Consider the following 10,023-nt stretch of genomic DNA (forward strand, 5'->3'; position numbering starts at 1 on the left):
GATTTTTTGCAAACTCGCATTTTTTTGTATATCGAAAGTTTTTATTTCTCCACAAGTACCAATTTTACGATGGCCCATCGTTATAAATACGAATGGGAAGTAAACGAGGAAAGAATAATTATTGGAATTTAAGAGGATCGTAAGTGAATCTGAAGGATAATTCAAGTTCGTTCGTCTATATGGCCGATCGGATACGCTCGAGTATTAAACATAATAAATATATTTCGAGATGCAGATTATCTCATTGTCTCTTTCCTTTGCTAGTTCAATTTTATTGTCCTTTATTTTTTTCTTAATCCATGTTCATCCAATGTTTCATTCGACTTATTGATTATTCTCACGACCAGTAATATTGGCAGCGTACAATAAATGTAGTCCGGCGCGCGCGCATTTATCCTGGTGGCAGTTACAACTTTTATTTTCTTCCATCGATCGATCTTATCGAGCGACTCCTTCCACTTGATTTTTATCTAGTTTTGTTCATGAAAAATAAATCTCCTCCATTTTCTCGCAGGAAGAGAAAGTTAACGGATTTGAAATTGACATTGACCTGCGTGTTTTATTTTTTAATTTGTAATTTTTCATCTCCCAGCAACATTTTCCAAATGGAAAGCTGATTTTTTGCCTGAGTCCACAGAAAAAACGACCTCCTTTTTCTCTTCAACGTGGAAAAATAATCTGCTTGGCTGTTTTGTCGCATTAAATAACTATCTCGAGATGTCTATTTTCTCATTTGATTGTCCTTGTTTTTTCTCTTTTTCTCTTTTTTTTCACTTTAGTTTCCTTTCCGATAGATCTCACGATGCATCGTTGAAAATGTAACGGAAAGCAAGTTATCCAACCGTATAAAACGTAAAGATGAGTCACCCAGATCGTAAATGAGAGAATAGGGAAGATAGATAAAGGGAAACGATGAGAAGATCAAGAGAGAATTCAGACTAATTGTGTCGTTTCCGATCGAAAAAAGACCAATGCCATTTTTCATTCAGAAAAAAAGACGAGTTAGCTGGTAAATTCAATTTCCTTTCGGGAAATAATTGCAATACTCTTCGAGTATATGTATTTTACGATAAATAGGTATTCCCGCGGTCGATGGTAATTGAATAGGACCGCGACCGAGTCGTGAGCACTTTGAACGCGTCTACTACGTACCGAACATGTGTGTTTACGCGTTAGCCAACGTCAATTCCGCGGAGAGAGTTCTTTTTTCTTTTTTTAATCCATATCCCATATTTTTAATCCTTCGTAAAAGAATTTAGATCTAAATGGAGAAAAATGGATTGGTCCTCGAGTCGGACCTCGAGTCTACCATCAAGGAAATTGATCCAATGATAAATAGCGCGACGATACTATTATTTGAAGGTAACCACTATCCAACCGAGATTGTTTCGACGTTAGCGCGCGTGTTAACGATTTTTCCAAGGGCGAAGCCATGTCCGATCGATGAGAAAGCGGCACTCGCTAGTTATAATACCCTTTCCATTCACATCCCCTTTCTCCCGGGGATCGTTTAATCGCACGTAAAATCATGCCATACCCTCGCCTTAACGTCGCGTGTACTCTACGCTTGTATTCGAGAAGCCGCGAAACAACCACGGGACAGAAGGAAACATCGACTTTTATCTCGATAGAGTCGAATGAAAGAGACGAAGCGGTACTTAATAGAGAGAGAGAGAGAGAGAGAGAAAGATGATAAGGATCGACGCTTCTTAAGGTGGAAAGGAGATTTCTTCGTTAAACTCGGTGAGCTTTGTAATCTTGTACGAGTCTTGAAATATACCCAAGAGATTTTCGCGCTAACGCAGAAACACAAAGGCTGCCGTTAAGCGTACCTACGATATACCATTTTTTCGCATAAAAACGAATTAGGTCGAACGTATAAGGTCTAGGAGCATTTGAAGAAGCAACGAACGATAAAAGAAACATATTCCAACTTTTCTATTCTTTCCTATTGCGTGTGTAATGCCGTGCTTGGTCAAGTTACATATATTTCGTTGTGCGAGTACACCAATTCGCATCCAGTGCTCTCTCGCTTATCTATAATTTAAGCTCGGCCGGCGCATGCAATGACAAATTAAAGTCGTCAAGTGGAAGAAGGAGGTCTCCGTTTGATCCTCTTTCCAAGCGGACTCCCTTAACTCTCTCTCTCTCTCTCTCTCTCTCTCTATATATATATATATATATATATATATATATATATATATATATATAGCGGTAAGTTTCGCGTGCTAGTAATTATCAAGGACAGACGAACGAGTCGTGCACGTGCGCGCAAAGCAGAACAAATCGATCGACCGCGCGTAATTCGATTGGAAAACTAATAATTTCGAGCAATCTTTGATGCCTCCTTTCGAGCCTTTGTTAGTCGTGATTAATTTGATGTTTTTATTGAATTCCATCGAACGAATCAGATTGAGCACGTAATAAACGTTTTTCACGACTTGCGAAAGGTTAAATAGGATTCCCCCTCCCGTGACTCCGATCCCAAAGATTCCATGAATCTTTTCCTACAGGGGGATATCGACCTTGTAACCACTTTTTTCGTCCCTCAAAGTGTTACCCGTCGATCCTCCGATCCACCTGACTTGCATCCTTGCCCCTACTTCCCCCCCGCCCCTATTGCCGTACAAACTCTACTTCCAAGTTTGAAAATTGGTATGAATGAAACAAAAGACATTTTCATTCTTTGATTCTTACTTCGAAGAATTAGCCAGGTTTTCCAGAATAGCGGCTTTTAAAGTAGTTTATATTTCTCTTTCATTTTTTTCGATTGATCGACCTTCAATCGTATAGCATCACGCTCGTTTTCTCGTTTCCGTGCAGGCGAGTCGTTCAAGCGGGAAGTCGCGTTTATCAGTCAGAAACGAAATGGAAGATTTTCCGTTGTTAATCGTATCGACGCGGTCTACGAGCATTAGAACTGCAACGGCTCGCGGTTCGCGATGAGATACCAAATCGATAATTCGATATAAAAGTTAGACAGAGCAGAACCGAACGACGATGCGAAGTAACGATGAATAGGAAAGGACATTTCCTCGCATGGATGGTTATCGTTTAGTCGTAACGTTATTTCAATGACGAACGAGAATCTTGCTCGTCGAGAGAGAAACGAGCGAGCTACGACTTTTTTCTCCTTTTTCTCTTTCTCAAAGAAAAAAGAAAAATTCCTTCTCGTTTCGTTAAATCTCTTGAAAAACTTGGAAGCTTTGCCATCTAGGTTACGCATTAGGAGGAATTAACGAGAGATTACGAGAGTGTTTCGTAACGACGATTTAAAGAATTTTCCTCGACGTACGAAACTCATAGATTCAATGATCGAAGATCGAAATAATCGCAAGAGCGGAACGGGAGGAAAGGTCGTTACTCCTATCGAATTGACCCTTCGCGAGTGCTTTCTTTTTGCAAGAGAATTATCGATTTCGGATCGGGTATCTCCCGTTTCTCTCCGCCTCGTCGCTTGTTTTCTTTATCATTCGCGGCTATCGGCGCGCGATCGCTTCCGCGCTCGTTACGATAATGCTCGCGCGTTCGTCGTACTCCCTCAACAAGCTCGGATTACTCGAAACCGAGTCTCTATTTCGGTCGCTTTTATCTCGAAATTGACCTGGCCGCTTTTCAACGACGAACTTTCGTCAAGGCTTTGCTCTCCAATGGGGAAGCTTCATTCGTCGAAGCTTTCATTTTCATCGACTATGTTCAGAAACATATAACGATATATAATAATGTATTTTAGGCTAACCTTCGTGTCAAAAGTAAAGAAAACAAAAAATGCGAAGAGAACCAAAAGCAGGAACGACGAGGAAAAAGAGAAAAGGAAATGGGGAGATAACTCGGAAATTATTTATCCCGATAATCGGTGACACGAAGAAACGAATGACAATCTTTAATCGACTAAACGTACGCTTAAACGTACTCCTCTACGTTTCACACATTTCCTCGTATTTCCTGCAGGCTAACGTCCCTTCGACTATTTCGAATGAACGACTGGGGTTACGTGCGTCCAGGAAGAAAGGGAGAGAGTCGAAGGAATGGAGGAGGGATCGAATTGAGCAACTGCTCCAAGAGCAGAGAGAAGAGAGGATCAAAATATTTGCTTCGTACTTTGGAAGCATAAAAGAGGATGAGAAATATGGAAGTAAAAGAAAGGAGGATTTACTAGAAATAGAGAGAGAGAGAGAGAGAGAGAGAGAGAGAGAGTGGGAGAGGGAGAACAAAATACGTGTGCACGCGGCCAGAGTACGAAGAGTACAAAGAACAAGAGGACGGAGGTTCATAAGAGCGAACGGGAGAGAGAGAGAAGCTAGCGAGTTCACTCACGGTTTCGGAAAACCGCCCGAATATTGATCCTCGGCAAAAGGGCTTTCTCGAACGCGTTCACGCTTCTCGATATCCCTCCCTCGAGTTATTAATATTAATCAACGACTTTTTAATAATAGGTTTCCATTAGCAGTTTTTCATCGAAAAGGTGATTGCTATTCTCAGAAAAATATTTCTATCGAAAAGTAATCCCCTTTTTTTTCCACACAAACGTTTAACGACCGTCATCGCAATAGACGATCCAATAAATTTTCACATCATTTTGCGGACATATAATAGTTTTTAATAAATATCCATTCGTCCGAATATACATACTTTTTATTCGAAAAGAAGGAATCGTTAAGAAAATTTGTGCAAATAAATCGCTTTAATTTGATCCGTCTCGTAGAAAATCATCCATTACGGTTAACGTCGTCATCGTCGTAAAACACGACCGGTAACAACGTACGATGCATAACTGTACGTCATAGTTAACCCAATTACGTCAACGACCGTACGAGTCAACGAACGTGTGTTCTACCCTATTTCTATACGCGATCCTTGATTCTCCAGATTCGCAGTCTCTTCCGAGAATAGATCACGAGAAAATATTTTTCGAATCCTCTGGTTATCTCCATCCCTCGCTCTCTCTCTCTCTCTCTCTCTCTCTCTCTCTCTCTCTCACTTTCCCCGTTCGTTCGCGAAATGGACAAATAAAGTCGCGGACTCCTTATCGAAGTGTCGGTAATTTTCTGCGACGTGGAACTATAAGGAGAAACGAAATAGAAAAAGGACGCTACGAAGCGAAGTTTACGAGATCTCAAAGTTTATAACTTTTTCAAGACGTTATTATTATTTCAAGACTATATTATTATATTGCGTCAACACTCGTTATAATGATATTGTTAAATCAGTTGGTACAGAGAAGCATCAAATTCAGAAACGCGATACTTATCGTATTATGAATTAAGAAGCGTGCTCTGACAAAGCGTGCGATGACATTGTCGTTTATCCTAACGATAATGTCGCGATGAAAATTTTGATCGTTGGAAAAAAAAAGAAAGAAACGTAGAGCTGAATTTGGCAAAAATTTGATATTTTATTTCGATTTGTTTCAACGATATCTTTTTCATAGTTCCACGCGAGATATTTGCAACAGCTTCTGTGTTGCGACATCGACGATAGGCTAATCCCATTTAGACGTCGCTCTTCGGCAAATCGAATTTTCCGTGGCACTTCTCTATCCGAACTCTAGTCCGGATGACACGAAGCCAAGACGAGGATTCCCTGTCCACAATTTAATTTAGAATTGATTTAATTCGGTGGAACATCGAGACAAAACCATCGAACTGTACAAACTCATGCGAGCCGTCCAAAGGATAACGATCCTCGTGAAATTCCCTATTTTGAAAGATGCCTAACGAAAGACATTAGGTGTGCATATATTCTCAGGTAGAAATAATAATTCGTAGACATTTTTTTTTTTTTTTGAGAGAGAGAGTCGTAGAGAAAGTTTGCAAGAAAAAATTATCCAAGTTTTACGTCGATTAACGTTTTCTGCAGTCGAAAACGCTTCGGTTATTTTCGATCGATGACAATGTCGGATGGCAATGCCATCCGAGGACAAATCGAGAAAAGATGTTACCGATGATGGATGAGAAAATAAAATAAAACGGAAGCAACGAGGAAGAGAAGAAAATTAGGACGAACATCCCGTTACTTTCCTCGTCGACTATTTTTAATAAATGGACGGAAGAGGCAACCTGATTAAAAAACTCACGAGCAAAGTGTCGAAAGAAATCGTCTTTTACTTTTTAATCGAGCAGCAGCGTACTTGAACGTACTTGAGCGTACTAGATCGACCGCGACGTGTACCGTCGATAGGAAGATCGAGCGCAAAGACGTCTCCGTAATTCAATCTTTCCAATACACGTCCCTGTGCGATCCTTCTTCTTTACCATAGATCGATTTATCCTCCCGTTGAAGTTTGATTTATGACGAGCATAGCGAAGATCGTGAAATTTAACATATCGCACGAAGGATAAAATCAATTAACGAGCAAAAGTTTGTCGAGTCTGCTAATGGATCGGGCTCCGTTATAATAAGATCGTAGTAATTAGCCGAGTATAGATATTCCCGTTAATCGAAATCATTTATTAACAAGCAACGTTGGTCGTCGGATGAAAATAAAAAATTCATACCAAAAGATTCGAGTATAAAGAATCGAAAAACTCGCGAAGCTTCGACGAAAGGCATTTTCAAGATTTACCGTCGAAGAACCGTGTTTTTTTTTTTTTCTTCTTCTTCTTTAGCGAAGCACAGAATAGAAGGAATATCTTTGCGTTTCGCCTTGAAATCGCTCGCGAACGCGTTTCAGAGCGATGTGATAAGAAGGAGACGTTTCGATGAAAAATGTATTATATAGTCGCGAGAAAAATTTGAGACTAAGGCCATAGTCTTAAGGAAATATTCGATTACCTACGTTTTACCTAAGTAAGACAAATCATTCTCTCTTCTTTCGAAGGAAATTTCACGAATTTTCACACATTTCACTCTATCCGTTCCGTATCGCATATTTTTTTCTTTTTTCTTTTCTCTAACGAGAACTTTAATCGAATTAATAACTAATCAGACACTGAAGTAATAACATTTTCGATAGCCTACGTGTTATTGTTTGAACATTGATAGCCTGGACAATAGACTGATGGAGGATGTATAGAATACCTACCGTGTAATTGCAAAAGGATGAGCTGTAGTAATTAGTACTCAACGATCCGGATATGGTTCTCTGTCTCTCTTTATATATCATTAAAACGTTCAAATATATAAAGACAAAAGCGAATAATATTGGTCAAAGCCAAAGGAATCCTCGAAGCTTTCCGCCGTCCGTTATTAACTTTTGACGCGATCGTGCGATTAACACGAAACGATTTTCAATCGGATAAGAATCATACGATAAATTGCACCCCTCGCGCTCTCTTTATGGATTATCGTTTCGCGCGCATATGCAGTTACGAATGCGTATGCTTACGTACGCTTGAACGTACTTCGATACGATTTATTACTTGCCGATATCTTCCTAATGCGTTTCATTAGCTGAAACAATTAGGTGGTTACAGACGCGGATAATTTGGCCGGATATCGACGAGGGCATCCCATCAGCTTCTCATGCTGCTCATCCTTCGATTAAAGCTTTTACCTAGGCGCGAACATTTCGAAAATATATACGAAAGAAGTTGTGAAGATAATAATAATAGTAATAATCGTAATAATATTAAATAATTGGATTTATTTTAGAACGCGTCTTACTTCGTAAAATGATCGTTCAACCGGCGAGACCTGTTGCTATAACCCTAACGATCGATATCGTTGCTTAGTTATATCGCGACGAGCGAAAATATTATTTTTCTCGATCTTCTTCCTTTTCTCTCTACGTTTTCGAATAAATAAATGCTGTCGGATAATTCAGAATTAGTAGTTAGGATTGCATAGAGTCGGTTGTCTCAAAAATCAACGTAGACCAAACGAAAAGCAAAAGGTTCTGAAAGGTTTCCACGATTACTCGCTCGGATTTAACGTATTTTCTTTCTCTTTCGTTCTCTTCTCTCTTCCTTTTTGTTTCGAGCGTGCCTTTCCCATGCCTCGAATAATTTCTCGTACGAGTCTCAAAGGAGAAGTTTTCCTCTCTAAACACGAACGAGCAAAGGAAAAGAACGGCTTGTAAGCCGCAGAATTCCCTTCTACGTAAATCAAGCTATTTTTACCTCCAAGCGACGTTTCAACGGTAATTCTAGTATCTTTTTAACAAAGTCGCGCTTCCTTGCAGGTCGTATCTATGAACAGTTTCTATCTCTTTCTATCTCGGTTTCTCTTACGTCATTCTTTAATAAACGGAAAAATATGTAAAAATCAAATTAAACGAAATAATTCCCCTAAGCCAGCTCAAAATTCTATCTGCGTCAGATCGATTCCGCGAATATTTTTTTTCTACGCGATAAGCCTTTCAAGTGGCTTAGCGCGTATCCCTACTTTTTTCCTTTCATAACGATCGCACTAGCGATAACGATTCGATTCTCTCGTTTCCAACGTCAAAAGGTTTTCCTCGACATCGACGACGCTAGGAGACGCGTCGGAAAATTCTTTAAAGGCGGAAGCCAAAGTGGCGGCATTAAAAGGCTTCGGACGAAAGCGAATTGTGGCATTAACGTCGAAAAAGGTAAACGCCTTTGGCGTTCTTTCGGCATTATCACGTACCATACGACTGTACATTTCTTAATATCGAGTTTGTCGATCGATCAATCGATTCTATTCGAATCTTGAATACTTCTTTTTTTCTTCTTCTTCTTCTTTTTTTTCTCCTTTCTTTTTGTTTCTCTCGAAAAGTAATCTCGAGATGATCGAGAAATCGTAGGTTGAAAAAAGGAAGACTCATCGTAGCACGTAGACGTTACCGTCGTTGAGCATGGTCGTCGATTTTTAACGAAAAAAGCTTTAAACTCAAACAGTATGGGAATCGGTCGGAAGGAACACTCGAAACGTTCCATTTTCTCCTTTCGTCTTACAGCTTTTACAGCTTCGAGAGAGCTCGTTCAAGTTTCGAGGAGGTAACGCGCGCAAAAGCTCCTTTTTCGATCGTTCGACAATTTTGTGGAAAAAAAAAATCGAATAACCGTAACTTATCGTTATTTCACGAATGCCTCGTTAACTCGTAGAAATAATAAGGTATTCTTGCCAATGTAATCGCATCGACGGTTTCTCTCCGCATCTCGACCTTGAATATCTCTTTGTCGACTTTGCGCGAGAAGGTTCGCTAGGTTATAATAATCTTGAGTCATCTCGAGCCTCTTCATTAATGTCAGGTGCGGTCACGTAACGCGGGATTATCTTCGGCGAAGGCGGCACATGGAATGCAGCTGGGAATTAATTAAAACGCATGAGCCCGGACGATCGCGTGACCTTGCGGGCCGGATGGATCTCTAGCGGATGGGGGTGGGGGGACGTCGACAGGATCGATGGATGGACGTTCGCTTTGCGTCCGACACTTTTCTCCTCCCCCATCCCCTTTTCTTTTTTCCCTCATGCTTAACCTCCTTCGATCGATTTTATACAACGTCGAACGTTGGATTTAATAATACGTCGAGCAAGGACGTACACGTATGCAAAGGATTCTCCTATCTTTCTGATCGATTTCCACGCGTGATCGTTTCTACTACGTTGAACGTAATAGAATTAATTTATTTTATTAAGCCCGCAGAGACACCAACCATGGAAATTGTTAGCGTCGATGCGGTACGCGATAGTATCGCACGCATCCCGTTTGTTTTTCTTTTTCCAGATTTATTACGGCAGCATGATCCCTGGGAACTACTTTCAAAGTGCCATTTGCCGAATATCGCGCTATATCGAGCTTTCCAACGGAACGAGGCTCGATGCCTTCCACGTTCCCTGCGCGATGTGTTGTAGTAGTGTCTAAGAACAATAGTGACGGACAATATTTTCTGCTCGAGAATAGAAAGAGATCGGACACGATCGTACGACAAAGTGATCAGCGACGATGCGAGGTGGACACGTTGACGGACGTGAGGAAGCTCATGGAGGAAAAGTATATTTCTGCGAATCGACGAGAGTACGAAGCGTCATCTTCCTCCCGGGACCGTACGTCGAGTTTATTAAATTAATTCGATTTGAGTCGAATTGAGAAGTTAAAAGGATCGAGGAAAAAGCGAT

At 40.4% G+C, this 10,023-nt stretch overlaps 1 protein-coding gene across 1 annotated transcript in view; it reads left to right on the forward strand.

Annotated features, from left to right (window-relative positions):
- LOC124433006 (probable serine/threonine-protein kinase kinX) overlaps positions 1-9,770 on the forward strand; it is a 95,505-nt gene extending 85,735 nt beyond the window's left edge. Inside the window, exon 17 of the mRNA XM_046982484.1 lies at positions 9,632-9,770. Within this exon, the coding sequence (XP_046838440.1) occupies positions 9,632-9,769 (138 nt within the window). The 3' untranslated portion in view covers position 9,770. The remainder of the gene's footprint in view (positions 1-9,631) is intronic.
- Positions 9,771-10,023: the final 253 nt, after the last annotated feature.

The sequence above is a fragment of the Vespa crabro genome, chromosome 2 (assembly GCF_910589235.1).
Source record: "Vespa crabro chromosome 2, iyVesCrab1.2, whole genome shotgun sequence".
NCBI classification, from domain to species: Eukaryota; Metazoa; Arthropoda; class Insecta; order Hymenoptera; family Vespidae; genus Vespa; species Vespa crabro.